Below are 23629 nucleotides of genomic sequence, written 5' to 3'. Positions count from 1 at the left end.
CCAAGCTATGCCATCCTCCACCACACAATACATAATGAGGCTTGGCTGAGAGCCCAGACTTCCATTAAGAGTGCTGAAACATCGGCTCCTCGGGGAAGACATTTCTTGATTGACAGCTTTGGCTCTCTGAACTCTTTGTCAATTTCACAACATTTCGTTTCACAAGGTAAAGAGGTTTCAAGTGCTTGGAGTTTCTGTCTTGATACCTTAAAGAGCCTGGATGATTGACACTTTTATTGGACTGCAGCAAAAGCAATTTTTACGTGACTGATTTTAAAAAAGATCTTTTAATGCATCCTATCGTCTTTAGTTCTATACAGAGTGTAATTGGTGAATGGGCATGGAAGTGCCATAGCTTGTCAAGGAGGGTATGAGGGGCCATGTGGGTAGAAGACATGAGATGTCATGGATGGGACATGGAGGGTATTTGAGATTGTGATGGATAAGGGCTAGTGGGCTTTACAGTTTTTAAATCATAACTGGGACCAAGATGAGCCTTTTAACCAGCTTGCCTTGGTATTGTGCAGGCCCAGTGGCTTCTCCAAATTCGTTCCAGGGTCAACGAGCCTAACTCCTGTTATAACCCATCCGCCCAAAACAAAAATCCCACCTTGTGTGGACCCTTTCTCCTGAGGTGAGCATGGGGAAATTTCCTGCTTCAATGGTAAAAATCCAGCGCCATGTAGTCCCAGAAATTTTAAATCTGTTTTTATTTTTCTATTATTGTGGTAACCAAAATATTGGGCGGGATTCTCCCAACGGGCAGCTAAGTGTTTTACTCCGGCGTCGGCGCCCGTTCCGGGACCCCATTCTGCTGCCCACATGGGGCTAGGACGGCGCTGGAACGGCGGAGGCTGCCGATCCCGGCCTGAACCCGGCGCCGCGAGGTCCGCGCATGCGCAGTTGGGCCGGCGCCAACTAGAGCATGCGGAGTGGCCGTCTTCCCCGCGGCGGCCCCGACGCCAAATGGCGCAGGGCTACAGGAGCCAGCGCAGAGGAAAGGAGGGCGGGGGACAGAGAGGCCGGCCCGCCGATTGGTGGGCCCCGATCGCGGGCCAGGCCACTACGGAGGCCCCTCCCCCCCACCGGGTCGGACCCCCCTCCCCTCCCCTCCTCACAGGCCGCCCCTCAACGCCGAGGTCTCGCCGGCTCAGAGGATGTTAGAACGGCGCCGGCGGGACTCGGCTTTTTGTTGATGGCCGCTCGGCCCATCCAGGCCGGAGAATTGGCGCGCCAGCCTGGGCCGGAGAGTCGGCGCATAGCTCGGCCGGCACCGCCCCGACCATGCCGGCTCCGATTCTCCGCACTGTGGAGAATTGCGTCACAGTGTCGGGGCGGCGTGGCGCAATTTGCGCGGCGCTGCGCCGATTCTCCGACCCGGTGGGGGGTCGGAGAATTCCGCCCATCATTCCTTCTTGTGTTTAGTCAATTCCGATATGCATCAGATAAACTGAAGACTTTGGTCAAATCCATGTATCTGATGTTGTTGTGGTTTTGACTATATGCTTCAGGAATATCCCCTACATTCCAATGATAATAAGCTGATATACCAGAGCTGTCAGAGGGCAGGGCTCTGTGTGGGATAGGCAGACCCTCAACGTACAAATATTTGAGAAAACATTTTGATTAATGAGGTTTCAAATGGTCTTCCCTATCCACACTCTTAGAACAGCTAACATCAAGGATAACAAAATAAAAATATTGCTCAACATCAGAAAGTTAGGGCGGCATGGTGGCGCAGTGGTTAGCTCTGCTGCCTCGTTGCGCTGAGGACTCGGGTTCCAACCCGGCTCCGGGTCATTGTCCGTGTGGAGTTTGCACATTCTCCCCGTGTCTGCGTGGGTCTCACCCCCCAATCCAAAAATATGTGCAGGGTAGGTGAATTGGCCACGCTAAATTGCTCCTTAATTGGGAAAAAAGAATTGGCTGTTCTAAATTTATGTTTATTTAAAGAAAATCAAAACTTATGATTTAACATAGAACATAGAAAATACAGAACAGAACAGGCCCTTCGGCCCACAATGTTGTGCCGAACTTTTGTCCGAGATTAAGAACAAATAAATCTACACCACATCATTCTACCGTAATCCATGTACCTATCCAATAGCTGCTTGAAGGTCCCTAATGTTTCCGACTCAACTACTTCCACAGCCAGTGCATTCCATGCCCCCACTACTCTCTGGGTAAAGAACCTACCTCTGACATCCCCCCTATATCTTCCACCATTCACCTTAAATTTATGTTGCCTTGTAATGGTTTGTTCTACCTGGGGAAAAAGTCTCTGACTGTCTACTCTATCGATTCCCCTGATCATCTTATAAACCTCTATCAAGTCTCCCCTCATCCTTCTCCATTCTAATGAGAAAAAGCCTAGCACACTCAACCTTTCCTCGTAAGACCTACTCTCCATTCCGGGCAACATCCTGGTAAATCTCCTTTGCACCTTTTCCAAAGCTTCCACATCCTTCCTAAAATGAGGCGACCAGAACTGCACACAGTACTCCAAATGCGGCCTTACCAAGGTTTTGTACAGCTGCATCATCATCTCACGGCTCTTAAATTCAATCCCTCTGCTAATGAACGCTAGCACACCATAGGCCTTCCAAAATGGACAACCTCACACTTTTCAGGGTTAAACACCATCTGCCACTTCTCAGCTCTGCTGTCACTTTGCAGCCTACAACAGCCCTCCTCACTATCCACAACTCCACCAATCTTCATATCGTCTGCAAATTTACTGACCCACCCTTCAACTCCCTCATCCAAGTCATTAATGAAAATCACACACAGCAGAGGACCCAGAACTGATCCCTGCGGTACGCCACTGGTAACTGGGCTCCAGGCTGAATATTTGCCATCCACCACCACTCTCCTCAAAGAATTCAATAAGACTTGTGAGGCAAGACCTACCCCCCACAAATCCATGCTGACTATCCCTAATCAAGCAGTGTCTTTCCAGATGCTCAGAAATCCTATCCCTCAGTAGCCTTTCCATTACTTTGCCTACCACCGAAGTAAGACTAACTGGCCTGTAATTCCCAGGGTTACCTCTATTCCCCTTTTTGAACAGGGGCACAACATTCGTCACTCTCCAATCACCTGGTACCACCCCTGTTGACAGTGAGGACAAAAAGATCATTGCCAACGGCTCTGCAATTTCATCTCTTGCTTCCCATAGAATCCTTGAATATATCCCGTCAGGCCCGGGGGACTTGTCCATCCACAAGTTTTTCAAAATGCCCAACACATCTTCCTTCCTAACAAGTATCTCCTCGAGCTTACCAATCTGTTTCACACTGTCCTCTCCAACAATATCGCCCCTCTCATTCGTAAATACTGAAGAAAGGTACTCGTTCAAGATCTCTCCTATCTCTTCAGACTCAATACACAATCTCCCGCTACTGTCCTTGATCGGACCTACCCTCGCTCTAGTCATTCTCATATTTCTCACATAAGTGTAAAAGGTCTTGGGGTTTTCCTTGATCCTACCTGCCAAAGATTTTTCATGCCCTCTCTTAGCTCTCCTAATCCCTTTCTTCAGTTCCCTCCTGGTTATCTTGTATCCCTCCAGTGCCCTGTCTGAACCTTGTTTCCTCAGCCTTCCATAAGTCTCCTTCTTCCTCTTAACAAGACATTCAACCTCTCTTGTCAACCATGGTTCCCTCACTCGACCATCTCTTCCCTGCCTGACAGGGACAGACATATCAAGGACACGTCGTATCTGTTCCTTGAACAAGTTCCACATTTCAATTGTGTCCTTCCCTCACAGCCTATGGTTAACTTATGCACTTCAGTTCTTGTCTGACAACATCGTATTTACCCTTCCCCCAATTGTAAACCTTGCCCTGTTGCACGCACCTATTCTCTCCATTACTAAAGTGAAAGTCACAGAATTGTGGTCACTATCTCCAAAATGCTCCTCCACTGACAAATCTATCACTTGCCCTGGATCATTACCAAGTTAGAAATCCAATATGGCCTGCCCTCTGGTCGGACAATCTACATACTGTGTTAGGACACACTGCACAAACACCATCCCATCCAAACTATTTGATCTAAAAAGTTTCCACTCAATATTTGGGAAATTGAAGTCACCCATGACTACTACCCTGTTACATCTGCACCTTTCCAAAATCTGTTTCCCAATCTGTTCCTCCACATCTCTGCTACTATTGGGGGGCCTATAGAAAACTCCCAACAAGGTGACTGCTCCTTTCCTATTTCTGACTTCAACCCAAACTACCTCAGTAGGCAGATCATCCTCGAACTGCCTTTCTGCAGCTGTTATACTATCTCGAATTAACAATGTCACCCCCCCCCCCCCCACCTCTTTTACCACCCTCCATTATATTATTGAAACATCTATAACCAGGAACCTCCAACAACCATTTCTGCCCCTTTTCTATCCAAGTTTCCGTGATGGCCACCACATCGTAGTCCCAAGTAACGATCCATGCCTTAAGTTCACCCACCTTATTCCTGATGCTTCTTGCGTTGAAGTATATACACTTCAACCCATCTCCAGTCACCCTTGCTGGAAATGGACATGTTGTGGGTGATGCGATTCCGCCCCATTCTCTCTCTCTTCCCCCCCCCCCAGTTGAATGAGCACTGGCTCGGAGTCCTTGGATCAGGTCCACCCACACAGCCATACACTTTAGTGCGGGGGAGGGGGGAAGCAATGCTAAACTTTAAAATCGGCCTGACGTAAAATATTTTCCTTGCACTGAAATACCACAAAATTCTCCCCGAGATAGCAGGTGCCACCCAGCAAAACAGAGTGCAGCATTGTAACAACTTACGTTTACACGGTGTTCATAACGTACAGAGCATTTATCACAATACAGCAGACAGTTGAGGCCAGAGTAGCTTACCTGTTCGCTCTTAACTTCTGAATATATTTGAATTTAGGAGTCAGTGAACCATTGGATGCGATTACAGCCTAGGAATGATCAAGTTGAAATGCAATCGTACATTACGTGTGATGGGACTTCCAGCAGACAATAAAATGCACAAAAAAACCAAGGGAAAAATTGCACTTACGTTCCGGATAATTGGAGTTAAACCGTTCTCCTTTTCAAGGGGTTGCTTGGCATCAGAGGTCAACTGTAGGAGTTGGAAATCAGACACACTCCTTTTAGAAATGTCACAAATTTAGGGATTTTTCAAAACTCAGTGTCGAAAGGGACATTGTTTTCATAGGTACCCTAATCCAATTGTAAAGATTACCTTTCTGTAGATTGGTCAGCAACACAAAACACAAGATACTCAGCTGATTGGACACCATACATTACACCCCAGGTACAGATTAACGTTCCTGTTCATAGGCCCAAAACTCTGAAGACATTTTAACCAGTCCCTGAAAAATGCTGGAAATAATCAACAGGACTACAAGCATGAGTGGAGAAAGAAACGTTTCATGTTTCAGGTCAGTGACCCTTTGTCAAAACTGCAGAGTTCCATTTCAACGAGCTAACTTAATGATATAACTGTTTTACAGTAGGGCAAGAAGTAGTAATGGGGAGGAAAGAATAAATGGGGAAGTTTGTGATTTGATGGAAGGAAGGAGAAATTAAATGAAAAAGGTAATGAGAGCAAAAAATTGTCGAACTCCATGTTGATTCCAGGCTGTAAAGCACGGAATCGAAATACGAGATTCTACTCCTTAAGGTCATGTTGACCTTCACTGGAGTTTTGGAGGAACTGAAGAAGAGAAACCAGTGTGGGAGTGGAGTAGGTAATTAAACTGACAGGTGACTGGAAGCTCAGGGCTCCACACTCGTGAACAAATCACCGAGCTTGTGAACACCACCAAACTCATCTTGCCCTCCCCCTCCATGTTTCAGCATCCTGAAGTGAATATTCCCTCTGTAACACTCCGGTTCTCCCCTCAAATCACCCCAACAGCTCAACTCCTCCCTTTCCCAAATACGTTTAGACTGGTTTCTGGAGAATAAAGTGTCCATGTCATTCATAAAAGTATAGCGGGCGATTTCTGGTCACGCTGAAAGTTTCATGTGAAATTTCATTTCATTTTAAGCTGCCTAAAACAGTGTTTATTCAATATTGCTTTTGATTTGTTTGTTACAGTAAAAGTCTTAAAACTTGCAATCTTATGTAATCCTTTCAGCCGGCCACTGGAAATTCACGTAGTCTTTTAAAGCTTGTTGATCTACACGGAGATCATACCAATCATTTTGACTAGTTTACTTCAAATAGTTCCAATCAAACTTATTTTCAACATCCAAGGAATATCTTGGACGCATATCTGCAGTAAGACCTCTCCAAACACTTAATAAGTGACAAAGCAGAGCAACTGATCCAAGACTAGGGTGGTTAAAACTCATGCCTGACAACAAAGCGAGGAAATAGAATGGGGGGAGGGGAAACCAAACAATACAATGAGTTAAATCCTTCGCAGAATCCACCCTTACCACCATGCATCTTACCATCTCCCACAAATATGGGCAAAGTTTATCACCAAAATATTCAGTAGCCTCAATCGGGAGCTGTGCAGGAAGGTTGTCAATTGAACACATCAAGATGCCGTTGCCTTCTAAGCTGCAAGTACAGAAAATTAAACATAATTATACACACTGTGGTAAGCCTATGTTTACTGTGGGGAAAAATCTATCTTCAAAGAGTGTCTGCATTTCAGAACTGATTTTCCAAAGACATCTTCTTGATGTGGCGTTTACACAGACGCGCATGCAATGCCCCCTTCCCAAGAGCATAAACCTGGAAATAATAGGTTCACTTTGCACCATTTTTCATTCACCAACTTCAAATAGATTGATGCTGTGACCTTTGTCATCCCACCATTGGCGGCTGTGCCTTCAGCTGCCTCAACCCCAAGCTCTGGAATTCTCTCCCTAAATCTCTCTGCCAATCCGGCACTGTCTCTCTCCTCCTTTGACATGTTCATTACAACCTATTCCTTTGACAAAGCTTTTAGTTCTATGTTCTATGTTACCTTCCCGAAAGTTCCTTCCCTTGTCTTGGTGTCAATTTTTCTGCCTGATTATGTTTCCTGTGATGTACCTTTGATGGTTTAACAAAATTAAAGACACTATATAAATGCGAGATGTATTTGCTGTTATATGTACTTATTGTGTCAGGCACAAATAAATACTGTAAGTTCTCACATGTACGATATGCATTCTCACTTGCGTACAGGTGCATTAAAACAGGAATACTATCGTTATTTGATTTAAAGATTTTTAGAAATGGACGCCCTATGTGTAAAACATTCCATACATTTTATCGGTGTCAATGCGTAGGTCATGGCTCAGGATTGCATGTCAAAAATTTGTGGCTTAAGCCCTACCCCAGAGACTTGAGCAGAAAAATATCGGCTCACAATCCAGGGCAGTACTGAGAGAATGCTGCACTGTTGAAGGTGCAATTTCTTGGAATAGGATGTTACACCAAAGGCCTGTCTGACAATTCAGGTGGCGCAAAAGATTCCATGGGACTACTTTGAGTAAAAACAGCCGGGGGGAGGGGGAGTTATCCTGGGTGTCTTGGACAATATTTCTCCCCCAGTCAACATTGTAAAACCTTTATTATCATATTACTGTTTGCGGCAATAGCAAATGGCTTTAGATAGTTACCTGAAACAACTGGTTTGATGTTGAATCAAGCTCCTGGATACTGTAATTGTCGTGAATCCTACCTGTCATGGATACCTTGTTGCTCTGCATCATACATACAAAACGGCATGTCAATGGATGTGCATTCAGTCATAAACTCAATGGAGCCACCAGTATCAGCAGAAATGTCACAGATTGCCAAAAATCTAGAAGAGAGGCACAGTTTGGCAACTCATGTTATATAATACTCACATACAAAAAGGGAACATGCATTTTTATGGAATTGCTTCATAATTTTATCGCATGGTACAAAGAAAATAAGTCAACATGTTGAGGCCCTTGTACAGCTGAGAAATTCATGCTTTTGTGATCAGAGGTCCTTGGCAGAATCTCTTGGACTAATCGGAATCCCAGAGATTTCAACAGTTCTGTCTTTGGTGAAAGGGGTCTCAAAGAGTTGGGCTACTGTTTTGGTGTTTCGATCAAATGGAAGAAAATCCTGAATGGATTATGGCCACAGTCCAATTGGCTCTGCTCATCCCTCCCCTCACCTCTCTAAGGATTCAGTGAGTTTGGGAAGAATGTCCGGGGTTGCATAGGCCTCCAAGAAAGGATTAACACATCATCCTACATCTGGCAGTGCCTTGAAGTTGGGGTGTGGTGGAAAGGGGGGAGTTTTTCTCTTGATCGATCCAATTGGTACAAACGTTTAGGAATTTTTGAGTCTCCTAGCCTTTCCCATGGCCTTCACCCTTGACAATTATCAAAGCCAGGGGAATTTGCAGGGTGTGGCTCTTTAAGCATTATTTTAGTGATGCTCTTACAATCTGAAGGCAGCTATGAGGGAATGGATACTGAAATCTTACCACATGGAATTGTAAATTAATACAATCTCTTGTGGCCTACAAATTACTGTTCGCCTACTCAGTGGCCTACAAAGTATTGTTCGCCTACTCAGCTTCCAACATCTTGGGCTGGATTCTCCGCCCCGCTGCGCCACATTTCCATTTCACACCGCCGGCTGGTAAATAGGGTTTCCCATTGTGGAGCAGCCCCACGCCGTCGGGAAACCGCCGGGCTCCCGGTAAAACGGAGCATCCCGCCGACAGAGAATCCAGCCCCTTGACCCTTAAATTACTATTTAAATGCAGACATTGGTTAAAATGCCCATTAAAATTGTCACCAGAGGAATATGTTAAAAATCTGTATGCTCATGTCACAGCCCTTAAAATACCGCTGTTCCGGACTTCCGGTGGCGGCTATGAAGGAGTCAGTCGCACATTTGGTGGCTCCCACTCGGGTCGGACTTTTGGACCTTTTCCCCCGATTTCCTACCGGACTTGAATTGTAAAACTGATGACAGAAGCAATTGTGTACTGAATTCCCACATCGGTGCATGGAGAGAAGGACTAGAAGTGCTTGTAAAGGCAGAAACAGAAAGGCTTGGGCTGAAGCTGCAGCAGAAGACAGCATGGCGAAGCACCGGACCTCTGGTTTGTTGACCTAGTGGTCAACGGAGCAGCTAATGCAAGTTATTCAGGGAGGCTTTGCTAAGCAGAAATGGGACTGCTTGGACCCGATAAAAGAGTCAATTGAGCGACTGGAGCTTAAATTGGATGGCCAAGATCGGGTGATCCAGAAGGTAGAGAAGGCGCTGGCTGAGCAGGAGGAACATCAAACTGCGGTGGAGTTGGAGGTGGGGATGCTGAGAGACCAGCAGAAGAAGCTCCTGGAGAAGGTGGAGGACCTAGAGAATAGGTCCCGCCGGCAGAACTTGAGAATCGTTGGGCTCCCGGAGGGGTCCGAAGGAGCGGACGCGGGGCATACATAGCGGGTATGTTTCAGAAGCTGCTGGGGGAGGGGACATTCTCCTGACCCTTGGAGGTGGACAGGGCTCACAGAGCACTCGCGACGAAGCCGCGAATGGGAGACCCCCAAGGGCAATGGTGCTGAGGTTCCACAGGTACTTGGATAAGGAGCACATTCTACAATGGGCCAAGCAGACACGGAGCTGTAAGTGGGACAACAGTATCCTGCGGGTTTACCAAGACCTGTGTGTGGAGGTGGCCAGGAGAAGAGCAGGCTTCAACCAGATTAGGTCGATTCTTTTTAAGAAAAAGGTGAAGTTCGGACTGTTGTATCCGGCCCATCTCGGTCACGCACGAGGAACAGCACTTTTATTTTGAGTCGCCTGAGGACGCGCTGGACTTCGCGAAAAGGAAAGGACTGGTGGTGGACTAAGAACTTTTGAACTTTGCTGCAACGTTCATGCTTTTGTTTTTGTTTTTCTGTTCTTTTAAAAAACGTTTCTCATTTTTTGTTTTGTGGAGGCTGTTTGTAATGTCTTTTGCATTGTTTTGGGACCAGCGGTAGAGCTGAGTGAGTTAAAGTTTTCATTTGCACTGTTGGGGGATGGAGGTGTGCTTGTTTAGATCTTGGTGTTTTTCTGTCGGGCAATTGTGTGGGGATTGTTTGATGTTGGAGTATGGAGTATGTTTGTACGAGCGGGGTGGGGTGAGGAGGGAACAATAGGTGGTAGGGATGGGGGCCACCAAGCTAGCTGGGCGGGCTAGTTCAAGGAAGCGTAGTGGGGGGGGGTGCATATGTTCGTTTTAGTAAAGGGGCTGGGTTACAGAGTGTTGTTACTAGGGTGGGGAGGGGGTAAATGTTCTGCTGACGAGGGAGGGGCTTGGACGAGGGACAGAGAGGAGGTTGGGGGCGGAGGCTGCCTAGGGGTGGGCCGGTGGAGGCGCATAGCATGGGCTGGAGGTGGGCCCAATAAAGGGGATGGCTGATCACCTGGAATGTTTGAGGGTTAAATGGGCCGGTCAAGAGGGCACGTGTGTTCTCGCATCTTAGGGGACTGAAGGCGGACGTGGTAATGTTGCAGGAGATGCATCTTAGAGTAACTGACCAGATTAGATTGAGGAAAGGCTGGGTCAGTCAGGTCTTTCACTCGGAACTAGACTCAAAGACTAGAGGGGTCGCGATCCTGATCAATAAGCGGGTGGTGTTTGAGGCGGGTAGAATAGTCTCGGACGTGGGAGGTCGGTACATTACGGTCAGTGGGAAACTGGAGGGGGTGCATGTGGTATTAGTAAATATGTATGCGCCAAATTGGGATGATGTGAAGTTTATAAAGAGGATGCTGGGGAAAATACCGGACCTGGATTCGGACAGGTTGGTCATGGGAGGGGACTTCAACATAGTTATTGACACTGGCTTGGACCAGTCAAGCTCAAGAACGGGCAGGGTGCCAGCAATGGCAAAGAAACTAAAAGAGTTCATGGAGCAGATGGGTGGGGCTGGATCCATGGAGATTTGGGCAGCCAAGGGTGAAGGAGTTCTCCTTCTACTCTCACGTGCATACAGTGTATTCCCGGATTGATTTCTTTATTTTGAGCAGGGCCTTACTGGCAGGGCTGGTGGACACTGGGTACTCGGCGATCACAATCTCAGACCATGCTCCGCACTGGGTTGATCTGCAGGTTAGTAAAGACAGTAACCAGCGCCCGCAATGAAGGTTAGATGTGGGACTTTTGGCTGATGACTGGGTGTGCGAGCGGCTGAGGAAATGTATTCAGAACTACCTGCAGGTCAACGACACGGGGGAATTTAAGCAGCGGTGGTCTGGGAAGCACTGAAGGCGGCGGTCAGAGGGGAGCTGATCTCGATATGGGTCCATAGGGAGAAGGAGGACAGGGCAGAGACGGACCGACTGGTAAAGGAGATACTACAGATCGATAGGAGGTATGCGGAGACCCCAGAGGCAGGACTTTTAAGGGAACGGCGGAGGCTACAGGCGGAGTTCGGCTTCTTAACCACAGGGAGGGCGGTGGAGCAGTTGAGAAAGGCGAGGGGGGCGATCTATGAGTATGGAGAGAAGGCCAGCAGAATGCTTGCACAGCAGCTTAGAAAGAGGGAGGCAGCCAGGGAGATAGGGAAAGTAAATGACGGAGATGGTAACCTGGTTGGGGATTCATCAGGGGTGAATAAGGCGTTTAGGGATTTCTACAGTAGGCTGTATAGGTCGGAACCCCCGATGGGGCCGGAGGGGATGAGGCACTTCTTGGAGGGACTTCTTGGAACTGCTTCTGTATGTATCGGACCCAATAGAGGGGATGGAAGAAATCATGAGGATTCATGGGGAATTTGGCCGGTTTTCAGGGTATAAGCTAAATATGTGGAAAGGTGAGATGTTTGCGATCCAGGCAAGGGGACAGGAGAGGCGCTTGGGGGAGCTGCTGTTTAGATTAGTAGGGGGAAGCTTTAGGTACCTAGGCACTCAAGTGGCGCGGGAATGGGACCGGCTGCATAAATTAAATCTGGCCCGGCTAGTGGACCAAATGAAGGACGATTTTCAGAGGTGGGACACGCTTCCGTTGTCTCTGGCTGGGAGGGTGTAGACAGTGAAGATGACGGTCCTCCGGAGATTCCTATTTGTATTTCAGTGTCTCCTCATCTTTATTCCGCGGTCCTTTTTTAAACAGATCAACAAAGTGATCACTGGCTTTGTTTGGGCGGGCAAGACCCCACGAGTAAGGAAGGTAATGCTTGAGCGGAGTCGGGGAGAGGGCAGGCTGGTGCTGCCAAATTTTAGTAACTATTACTGGGTGGCGAATATAGGCATGATCAGCAAGTGGGTGGTGGGGGAGGGGTCGGCATGGGAGCAAATGGAGGTGGCTTCATGCAAGGGCACCAGTCTGGGGGTATTGGTAACTGCGCCTCTGCCGTTCCCACTGGCACGGTACTCCACCAGCCCCGTGGTGGTGGCGGCCCTGAGAGTCTGGGGGCAATGGAGGAGACATGTGGGAGCAGAGGGAGCATCGGTCTGGTCCCCAATCTGTAATAATCACCAGTTTGCCCCGGGAAGTATGGATAGGGGTTTCCGGATATGGCGGAGAGCAGGGATTGAGAGGATGTGGGATATGTAATAGAGGGGAGCTTTCTGAGTATGAGGGCGCTGGAGGAGAAGTTTGGGTTGGCGAGGGGAAACAAATTCAGGTATCTGCTGGTGCCGGAGTTCCTATATAAACAGGTGTCAACCTTCCCGTTCCTACCGCTAAGGGGGATTCAGGACAGGGTAGTTTCCAGAGAGTGAGTAGGAGAAGGGAGCAAGGAACTTATGGGGTCAGAGGAGACACAGAACGAGGAGCTGAAGCGCAAATGGGAGGAGGAGTTGGGAGTAGAGATAGAGGATGGTCTCTGGGCAGACTAGTTGAGTAGAGTCAACGCGTCCGCAACATGTGCCAGGCTCAGCCTGATACAATTCAAGGTCGCTCATCGGGCTCACATGACAGTGGCCCGGATGAGCAGATCTTTGGAGTGGAAGACAGGTGTACAAACTGTGCGGGAGGACCAGCGATCCATGTCCACACGTTCTGGGCATGTCCGAAGCTTAGGGGATTTTGGCAGGGGTTTGCAGATGTCATGTCCACTGTGTTAAAAACAAGGGTGGCGCTGATACCAGAGGTGGCGATTTTCGGGGTGTCGGAAGACCCGGGAATCCAGGAGGGGAAAGAGGCAGACGTTCTGGCCTTTGCTTCTCTGATAGCCCGGAGACGGATACTATTAGCTTGGAGGGACTCAAAGCCTGGAGGTGGCAACCGTTTGTTAACTTCTTCGCGGAAAATTAATCGTCAGCAGAAGGGGGGGGGGGGTTAGTTTAGCTTAGAATAAGGGGTTAATAAAGGTGGGACCTGTAAGCGAGGGAGACGGCTTTTGCACTATGTTTATAGTTTCATGTACATTGTTTATTTTGTTATTGCTATAATACCAAGGATACCTCAATAAAATGTTTTAAAAATATATATATACACCACTGTTCCCATTCACTATACAGGAGTGTCAAACAATCGGTCTCCGTGGGTTGCAAATATGTATCATGGAGTCATTCATTTCAAATCCTGGTAAATGTACAGATCAATGAATTGGAGATGGGGGCAACAAACGATGATAGGATAATTCTTCAGACCCACGCTGATTTGAAATGTGAATCCGAACAAGAGTGCATCATCAGTGAATTTACTGGCAAATGTATAAACGACACCATATCATGGTGACCTTTAGAAGACTAAGAAATCGGACACAAGAAATAGAAGCAGAGTTAGGCTATATTCCCTGTTCCCCTTGACATTGCATCAGGAAAATGGGAATATTTGTTTGTACCTTTTTCATGGAAAATGCCTTGGTAACCTATCTTCAGAATGAGTTGTTAAGTATGTAATTCTGAGAATTATTGAGTTATAATCATCCTACCGGTGTGGTAATTCTGGGCATCCATCACTGGCTGAGTCACAATCTTTGGCGGACGTAAGCAAATTCTGAGCATCTGAATGGGTAAGCAATCGAGGAGTGTCTAGTTCCCAATAAATACCGTTCACCAAACAAGTGGTATATGGGGCAATCTGAAAAATAAATTATGGACATTTTAGCATTCCCAGTTTAAAGTGGTTTAGCTGCCAACATACTCAACAAGCTGCATCCCCACACTTTACTCTTTCAGAGAAGTATAAACTTAGGGGTGATTTGTTTAGAGGATTATAAAATGATGAAGGGGTCAGATCGTGTTTATGTAGGCGATTTAATCCAACTAAGAACGTTAGGGAGGACCGTGGGGGGGGGGGGGTCACAATCTCTAGTTGTGTAAAGGCAGGCTAGGTTTGATGTCAGGAGGTTATCGGTTTCCTAGGGAGCAGTGGATTGTGGGACAAGCTTCTGGCTCGTTCAGTGAATACTGATTCACTGATTCATGGTGGTGCAGCAAACAAATAAGAAAACAACTGGCACATTAACGTTTATTACAAAGGGATTCAAGTACAAGATTATGGAAGTCTTGCTGCAACTATACAGGGCGTTGGTGAGACCAGACCTCGAATGCTGTGCTTTTCATCTCCATATTTAAGGAAGGGTATATTTGGATTGGAGGGAGTAGAGTGAAAGTCACTAAATTGGCTCCTGGGATAAAAGGGTTGCCCTATGTTGGGAGGTTGAGTAAATTGGGTCTATATTCTCTGGAATTTAGAAGAATGAGAGGAGATCTCATTGAATCGGACAAGATTCTGAAGGGGCTTGACAGGGATTGTGTCTAGAGAGGTTGCTTCCCTTGCCCTTGTATCTGGAACATGGGACCATCTGAGAATTAGAGGTCAGACATTTAGCACTTAAAAAAGGAGCAATTTCTTCACTCAGAGGGTTGAACAAGGTTTAGAATTTTATGCCCAAGAAAGTTTTGGATGTTCCATTGTTGAATATATGTAAGGCTGAGAAGCATTTTTTTGTTCTTGTAGGGACTGCAGGGATTATGGGGAGCGAGCAGGAAAGTGGGATTCAGCCTAATGATCATATTGAATGGTGGGGCAGGCTCAGTGGTCTACTCTGCTGCTATTTCTTGTGTTCTTGTGGCATCTCTAGGAGTCTCGCAAAATCACCAAAGTCACTTCAAGGCTGAACACAAAGTTGAACTGTGTTATCGCCCAGACATGGGCTGACAACCCGTAGAAGTTTCTCTCACTACTGGATTCACCTGTGAGAACACAAAGTTTAGTCATCTAGAGAAATACTGCCCTTCAAACAAATCTTTACTCAAGTGCAGGTTGAATTTTTACATCACATTCTACAGAGTTTATATTTGGTACAAAACAAGGGCAGGATTCCCTCTCTTACATCAGTGCTGAAGCGCGAGGTGTAGAGTTTAGGATGATGTTGATAGTCGACAGGGTCATATTTCCCATCACTTTTTCGAACAACATGGTGATGACGGCTGAGGACAGTGCAGTAAATCTTACTTTGATCTGTACAGTGAAAGACAGGCAGGATTAGATGCAAATTTTGACAAGCTCACAATACGCTGATCCTTGTTATTTGTGATGAAGAAGAGTGAAGTTGGAACAACATATTTATTCCTTCCCTTCCCTAGTTGTCCTTTTCGTTAACAATTGCACAACCCTCCCCCAGAGCACCAGTCATTTCATGACCAGGGTGGGGATAGTGTCCGTTCCATTTCACATTGTCGACAGATGACCATTTCCAGCCAGCAGAGGCCTGATCTGATCTGCTTTTGAGCTGTATGCACAATTGTGCATCTTCCCGGCGTAAAGCTACTAGTCATACATTACTGCGCTTCACTGTTGCTGAGGCCTTCGCATGTGCATAAGCTAGGGATAAATGAGAGCTTCATTTCGTTCCCCCAATTCCATCTAGGTACAACAAAACTGAACTTCGCATCAAACAATTAAGCTCAAACATAACTTGTCATAATTTGTCTCAGACAAAATTCACCAGTAAACAAAAGATTAATGGTTTCTTTTAACAAATCAAAAGTATTTTTCTCAATAAATGAACAAAGGTTTGTCTGTCACAAGATACATCGGAAACCAATCACGATTGAAAAAATAATTATACTGTTCATCTGCTGATGTGTAATGTAGTTTTGCTGCAATGCAACACAGCAGAGGTTTCTGAGACAGCTGAGACCACTCTCCTTGCGCAGCTTCAGACCATCTTGAGCAACATCCTGATGGCAAACTAACCACAATTAGTGGAAAGGAAACTTTTTAGAAGGATGTAGTTGCTGGAGGAGTGTCGACCACATAGGCAACACAGATGGCAGGTGCAACTGAAAACTAGTCTGACAGCATCCTCCTGAGAATATGCCATTGGATCAATTCAGTGGTTTAAGACTACAAACAAGCAGTGTTGCATTGAGCTCCCGAGTGCAGAGGATGCACAGAGCTCACACTCCCGAGTACAGACAATTCACAGTGCACACACTCCCGAGTACAGACAATGCACAGTGCTAACACTCCCGAGTACAGACAATGCACAGTGCTCACACTCCGGGTTGCAGACAATGCACAGTGCTCACACTCCCGAGTACAGACAGTGCACACTGCCCACACTCCCGAGTATAGACAATGCACAGAGCTCACACTCCCGGGTGCAGACAAGGCACAGTGCTCACTCCCCCGAATACAGACAATGCACAGTGCTCGCACTCCCGAGTACAGACAATGCACAGAGCTCACACTCACGAGTACAGACAATGCACAGTGCTCACACTCCCGAATACAGACAATGCACAGTGCTCACACTCCCGAGTACAGATAATGCACAGTGCTCACACTCCCGAGTACAGACAATGCACAGTGCTCGCACTCCCGAGTACAGACAATGAACAGAGCTCACATTCCCGAGTACAGACAAGGCACAGTGCTCGCACTCCCGAGTACAGACAATGCACAGAGCTCACACTCCCGAGTACAGACAAGGCACAGTGCTCGCACTCCCAAGTACAGACAATGCACAGTGCTCGCACGCCCGAGTACAGACAATTCACAGTGCTCGCACTCCCGAGTACAGACAATTCACAGTGCTCACACTCCCGAGTACAGACAATGCACAGTGCTCACACTCCCGAGTACAGACAATGCACAGTGCTCACACTCCCGAGTACAGACAATGCACAGTGCTCACACTCCCGAGTACAGACAATGCACAGTGCTCACACTCCCGAGTACAGACAATGCACAGTGCTCACACTCCAGAGTTCAGGCAATGCACAGTGCTCGCACTCCCGAGTACAGGCAATGCACAGTGCTCACACTCCCGAGTACAGACAATACACAGTGCTCACACTCCGGGTTGCAGACAATGCACAGTGCTCACACTCCCGAGTACAGACTGTGCACACTGCCCACACTCCCGAGTATAGACAATGCACAGAGCTCACACTCCCGGGTACAGACAAGGCACAGTGCTCAGACCCCCGAATACAGACAATGCACAGTGCTCGCACTCCCGAGTACAGACAATGCACAGAGCTCACACTCACGAGTACAGACAAGGCACAGTGCTCGCACTCCCGAGTACAGACAATGCACAGAGCTCACACTCCCGAGTACAGACAATGCACAGTGCTCACACTCCCGAGTACAGACAATGCACAGTGCTCACACTCCCGAGTACAGATAATGCACAGTGCTCACACTCCCGAGTACCGACAGTGCACACTGCCCGCACTCCCGATTACAGACAATGCACAGTGCTCACACTCCTGAGTACAGACAATGCACAGTGCTCGCACTCCCGAGTACAGACAATGCACAGTGCTCGCACTCCCGAGTACAGACAATGCACACGCTCGCACTCCCGAGTACAGACAATGCACAGCGCTCGCACTCCCGAGTACAGACAATGCACAGCGCTCGCACTCCCGAGTACAGACAAGGCACAGTGCTCGCACTCCCAAGTACAGACAATGCACAGTGCTCGCACGCCCGAGTACAGACAATTCACAGTGCTCGCACTCCCGAGTACAGACAATTCACAGCGCACACACTCCCGAGTACAGACAATTCACAGTGCTCACACTCCTGAGTGCAGACAATGCACAATGCTCGCACTCCCGAGTACAGACAATTCACAGTGCACACACTCCCGAGTACAGACAATTCACAGTGCTCACACTCCCGAGTACAGACAATGCACAGTGCTCACACTCCCGAGTACAGACAATGCACAGTGCTCACACTCCCGAGTACAGACAATGCACAGTGCTCACACTCCCGAGTACAGACAATGCACAGTGCTCACAATCCCGAGTACAGACAATGCACAGAGCTCACACTCCCGAGTACAGACAATGCACAGTGCTAACACTCCCGAGTACAGACAATGCACAGTGCTCACACTCCCGAGTACAGACAGTGCACACTGCCCACACTCCCGAGTATAGACAATGCACAGAGCTCACACTCCCGGGTGCAGACAAGGCACAGTGCTCACTCCCCCGAATACAGACAATGCACAGTGCTCGCACTCCCGAGTACAGACAATGCACAGAGCTCACACTCACGAGTACAGACAATGCACAGAGCTCACACTCCCGAGTACAGAAAATGCACAGTGCTCACACTCCCGAATACAGACAATGCACAGTGCTCACACTCCCGAGTACAGATAATGCACAGTGCTCACACTCCCGAGTACAGACAATGCACAGTGCTCGCACTCCCGAGTACAGACAATGAACAGAGCTCACATTCCCGAGTACAGACAAGGCACAGTGCTCGCACTCCCGAGTACAGACAATGCACAGAGCTCACACTCCCGAGTACAGACAAGGCACAGTGCTCGCACTCCCAAGTACAGACAATGCACAGTGCTCGCACGCCCGAGTACAGACAATTCACAGTGCTCGCACTCCCGAGTACAGACAATTCACAGTGCTCACACTCCCGAGTACAGACAATGCACAGTGCTCACACTCCCGAGTACAGACAATGCACAGTGCTCACACTCCCGAGTACAGACAATGCACAGTGCTCACACTCCCGAGTACAGACAATGCACAGTGCTCACACTCCCGAGTACAGACAATGCACAGTGCTCACACTCCAGAGTTCAGGCAATGCACAGTGCTCGCACTCCCGAGTACAGGCAATGCACAGTGCTCACACTCCCGAGTACAGACAATACACAGTGCTCACACTCCGGGTTGCAGACAATGCACAGTGCTCACACTCCCGAGTACAGACTGTGCACACTGCCCACACTCCCGAGTATAGACAATGCACAGAGCTCACACTCCCGGGTACAGACAAGGCACAGTGCTCAGACCCCCGAATACAGACAATGCACAGTGCTCGCACTCCCGAGTACAGACAATGCACAGAGCTCACACTCACGAGTACAGACAAGGCACAGTGCTCGCACTCCCGAGTACAGACAATGCACAGAGCTCACACTCCCGAGTACAGACAATGCACAGTGCTCACACTCCCGAGTACAGACAATGCACAGTGCTCACACTCCCGAGTACAGATAATGCACAGTGCTCACACTCCCGAGTACCGACAGTGCACACTGCCCGCACTCCCGATTACAGACAATGCACAGTGCTCACACTCCTGAGTACAGACAATGCACAGTGCTCGCACTCCCGAGTACAGACAATGCACAGTGCTCGCACTCCCGAGTACAGACAATGCACACGCTCGCACTCCCGAGTACAGACAATGCACAGCGCTCGCACTCCCGAGTACAGACAATGCACAGCGCTCGCACTCCCGAGTACAGACAAGGCACAGTGCTCGCACTCCCAAGTACAGACAATGCACAGTGCTCGCACGCCCGAGTACAGACAATTCACAGTGCTCGCACTCACGAGTACAGACAATTCACAGCGCACACACTCCCGAGAACAGACAATTCACAGTGCTCACACTCCTGAGTGCAGACAATGCACAATGCTCGCACTCCCGAGTACAGACAATTCACAGTGCACACACTCCCGAGTACAGACAATTCACAGTGCTCACACTCCCGAGTACAGACAATGCACAGTGCTCACACTCCCGAGTACAGACAATGCACAGTGCTCACACTCCCGAGTACAGACAATGCACAGTGCTCACACTCCCGAGTACAGACAATGCACAGTGCTCACACTCCCGAGTAAAGACAATGCACAGCGCTCACACTCCCAAGTACAGACAACGCACAGTGCTCACACTCCCGAGTGCAGACAATGCACAGTGCTCACACTCCTGAGTGCAGACAATGCACAGTGCTCGCACTCCCAAGTACAGACAATGCACAGTGCTCACACACCAGAGTGCAGACAATGCACAATGCTCACACTCCTGAGTGCAGACAATTCACAGTGCTCACACTCCTGAGTGCAGACAATGCACAGAGCTCACACTCCCGGGTGCAGACAAGGCACAGTGCTCACACCCCCGAATACAGACAATGCACAGTGCTCGCACTCCCGAGTACAGACAATGCACAGAGCTCACACTCCCGAGTACAGACAAGGCACAGTGCTCGCACTACCGAGTACAGACAATGCACAGAGCTCAGACTCCCGAGTACAGACAATGCACAGAGCTCACACTCCCGAGTACAGACAATGCACAGTGCTCACACTCCCGAGTGCAGACAATGCACAGTGCTCACACTCCCGAGTACAGACAATTCACAGTGCTCACACTCCTGAGTACAGACAATGCACAGTGCTCAGACTCCTGAGTACAGACAATTCACAGTGCTCACACTCCGGGTTGCAGACAATGCACAGTGCTCACACTCCCGGGTACAGACAATGCACACTTCCCACACTCCCGAGTACAGACAATGCACAGTGCTCACACTCCGGGTTGCAGACAATGAACAGTGCTCACACTCCCGAGTACAGACAATTCACAGTGCTCACACTCCTGAGTACTGACAATTCACAGAGCTCACACTCCCGAGTGCAGACAATGCACAGTGCTAACACTCCCGAGTACAGACAATGCACAGTGCTCACACTCCCGAGTACAGACATTGCACAGTGCTCACACTCCCGAGTACAGGCAATGCACAGTGCTCACACTCCCGAGTACAGACAATGCACAGTGCTCACACTCCGGGTTGCAGACAATGCACAGTGCTCACACTCCCGAGTACAGGCAGTGTACACTGCCCACACTCCCGAGTATAGACAATGCACAGAGCTCACACTCCCGGGTGCAGACAAGGCACAGTGCTCACACCCCCGAATACAGACAATGCACAGTGCTCGCACTCCCGAGTACAGACAATGCACAGAGCTCACACTCACGAGTACAGACAATGCACAGAGCTCACACTCCAGAGTACAGACAAGGCACAGTGCTCGCACTCCCGAGTACAGACAATGCACAGAGCTCACACTCCCGAGTACAGACAAGGCACAGTGCTCGCACTCCCAAGTACAGACAATGCACAGTGCTTACACTCCCGAGTACAGACAATTCACAGTGCTCACACTCCCGAGTACCGACAATTCACAGTGCTCGCACTCCCGAGTACAGACAATTCACAGCGCACACACTCCCGAGTACAGATAATGCACAGTGCTCACACTCCCGAGTACAGACAATGCACAGTGCTCACACTCCCGATTACAGACAATGCACAGTGCTCACACTCCTGAGTACAGACAATGCACAGTGCTCGCACTCCCGAGTACAGACAATGCACAGTGCTCGCACTCCCGAGTACAGAGAATGCACAGCGCTCGCACTCCCGAGTACAGACAATGCACAGTGCTCACACACCAGAGTGCAGACAATGCACAATGCTCACACTCCTGAGTACAGACAATTCACAGTGCTCACACTCCTGAGTGCAGACAATGCACAGAGCTCACACTCCCGGCTGCAGACAAGGCACAGTGCTCACACCCCCGAATACAGACAATGCACAGTGCTCACACTCCTGAGTACAGACAATGCACAGTGCTCAGACTCCTGAGTACAGACAATTCACAGTGCTCACACTCCGGGTTGCAGACAATGAACAGTGCTCACACTCCCGAGTACTGACAATTCACAGAGCTCACACTCCCGAGTGCAGACAATGCACAGTGCTAACACTCCCGAGTACAGGCAATGCACAGTGCTCACACTCCCGAGTACAGACAATGCACAGTGCTCACACTCCGGGTTGCAGACAATGCACAGTGCTCACACTCCCGAGTACAGGCAGTGTACACTGCCCACACTCCCGAGTATAGACAATGCACAGAGCTCACACTCCCGGGTGCAGACAAGGCACAGTGCTCACACCCCCGAATACAGACAATGCACAGTGCTCGCACTCCCGAGTACAGACAATGAACAGAGCTCACACTCCCGAGTACAGACAAGGCACAGTGCTCGCACTCCCGAGTACAGACAATGCACAGAGCTCACACTCCCGAGTACAGACAAGGCACAGTGCTCGCACTCCCAAGTACAGACAATGCACAGTGCTTACACTCCCGAGTACAGACAATTCACAGTGCTCACACTCCCGAGTACCGACAATTCACAATGCTCGCACTCCCGAGTACAGACAATTCACAGCGCACACACTCCCGAGTACAGACAATTCACAGTGCTCACACTGCTGAGTGCAGACAATGCACAATGCTCGCACTCCCGAGCACAGGCAATGCACAGTGCTCACACTCCCGAGTACAGACAATGCACAGTGCTCACACTCCGGGTTGCAGACAATGCACAGTGCTCACACTCCCGAGTACAGACAATGCATAGAGCTCACACTCACGAGTACAGACAAGGCACAGTGCTCGCACTCCCGAGTACAGACAATGCACAGAGCTCACACTCCCGAGTACAGACAATGCACAGTGCTCACACGCCCGTGTACAGACAATGCACAGTGCTCACACTCCCGAGTACAGATAATGCACAGTGCTCACACTCCCGAGTACAGACAGTGCACACTGCCCACACTCCCGATTACAGACAATGCACAGTGATCACACTCCTGAGTACAGACAATGCACAGTGCTCGCACTCCCGAGTACAGACAATGCACAGTGCTCGCACTCCCGAGTACAGACAATGCACACGCTCGCACTCCCGAGTACAGACAATGCACAGCGCTCGCACTCCCGAGTAAAGACAATGCACAGCGCTCACACCTCCGCGTACAGACAATGCACAGAGCTCACACTCCCGAGTACAGACAATGCACAGTGCTCACACTCCCGAGTGCAGACAATGCACAGTGCTCACACTCCCGAGTACGGACAATTCACAGTGCTCACACTCCTGAGTACAGACAAGGCACAGTGTTCACACAACCGAGTACAGACAATTCACAGTGATCATACTCCCGGGTTCAGACAAGTCACAGTGCTCACACTGTTGGGTTCAGACAAGGCACAGCGCTCACACACCCGGGTTCAGACAAGGCACAGTGCTCACACTGCCGTGTTCAGACAAGTCACAGTGCTCACCACCCGGGTCCAGACAAGGCACAGTGCTCACACTCCCGGGTTCAGACAAGGCACAGTGCTCACACTCCCGGGTTCAGACAAGGCACAGTGCTCACACTCCCGGGTTCAGACAAGTCACAGGGCTCACACTCCCGTGTTCAGACAAGGCACAATGCTCACACTCCCGGGTTCAGACAAGTCACAGTGCTCACATTCCCGTGTTCAGACAAGTCACAGTGCTCACACTCCCGGGTTCAGACAAGTCACAGTGCTCATATTCCCG

The 23629-nt window shown here is 48.9% G+C and overlaps 1 protein-coding gene across 1 annotated transcript in view; it reads right to left on the bottom strand.

The window, feature by feature from the left end:
• The window catches only part of aass (aminoadipate-semialdehyde synthase), a 151419-nt gene that overhangs the window by 58871 nt on the left and 68919 nt on the right, over positions 1-23629 (bottom strand). Inside the window, exons 8-13 of the mRNA XM_072484492.1 lie at positions 15258-15385; positions 13851-13999; positions 7676-7798; positions 6450-6561; positions 5044-5106; positions 4875-4942 (exon numbers count right to left, since the gene is read on the bottom strand). Of these exons, the coding sequence (XP_072340593.1) occupies positions 4875-4942; positions 5044-5106; positions 6450-6561; positions 7676-7798; positions 13851-13999; positions 15258-15385 (643 nt within the window). The remainder of the gene's footprint in view (positions 1-4874; positions 4943-5043; positions 5107-6449; positions 6562-7675; positions 7799-13850; positions 14000-15257; positions 15386-23629) is intronic.

This window comes from Scyliorhinus torazame, chromosome 19 (assembly GCF_047496885.1).
Source record: "Scyliorhinus torazame isolate Kashiwa2021f chromosome 19, sScyTor2.1, whole genome shotgun sequence".
In the NCBI taxonomy this organism is placed as follows: domain Eukaryota; kingdom Metazoa; phylum Chordata; class Chondrichthyes; order Carcharhiniformes; family Scyliorhinidae; genus Scyliorhinus; species Scyliorhinus torazame.
This window is presented reverse-complemented; position numbering and strand designations above follow the sequence as displayed.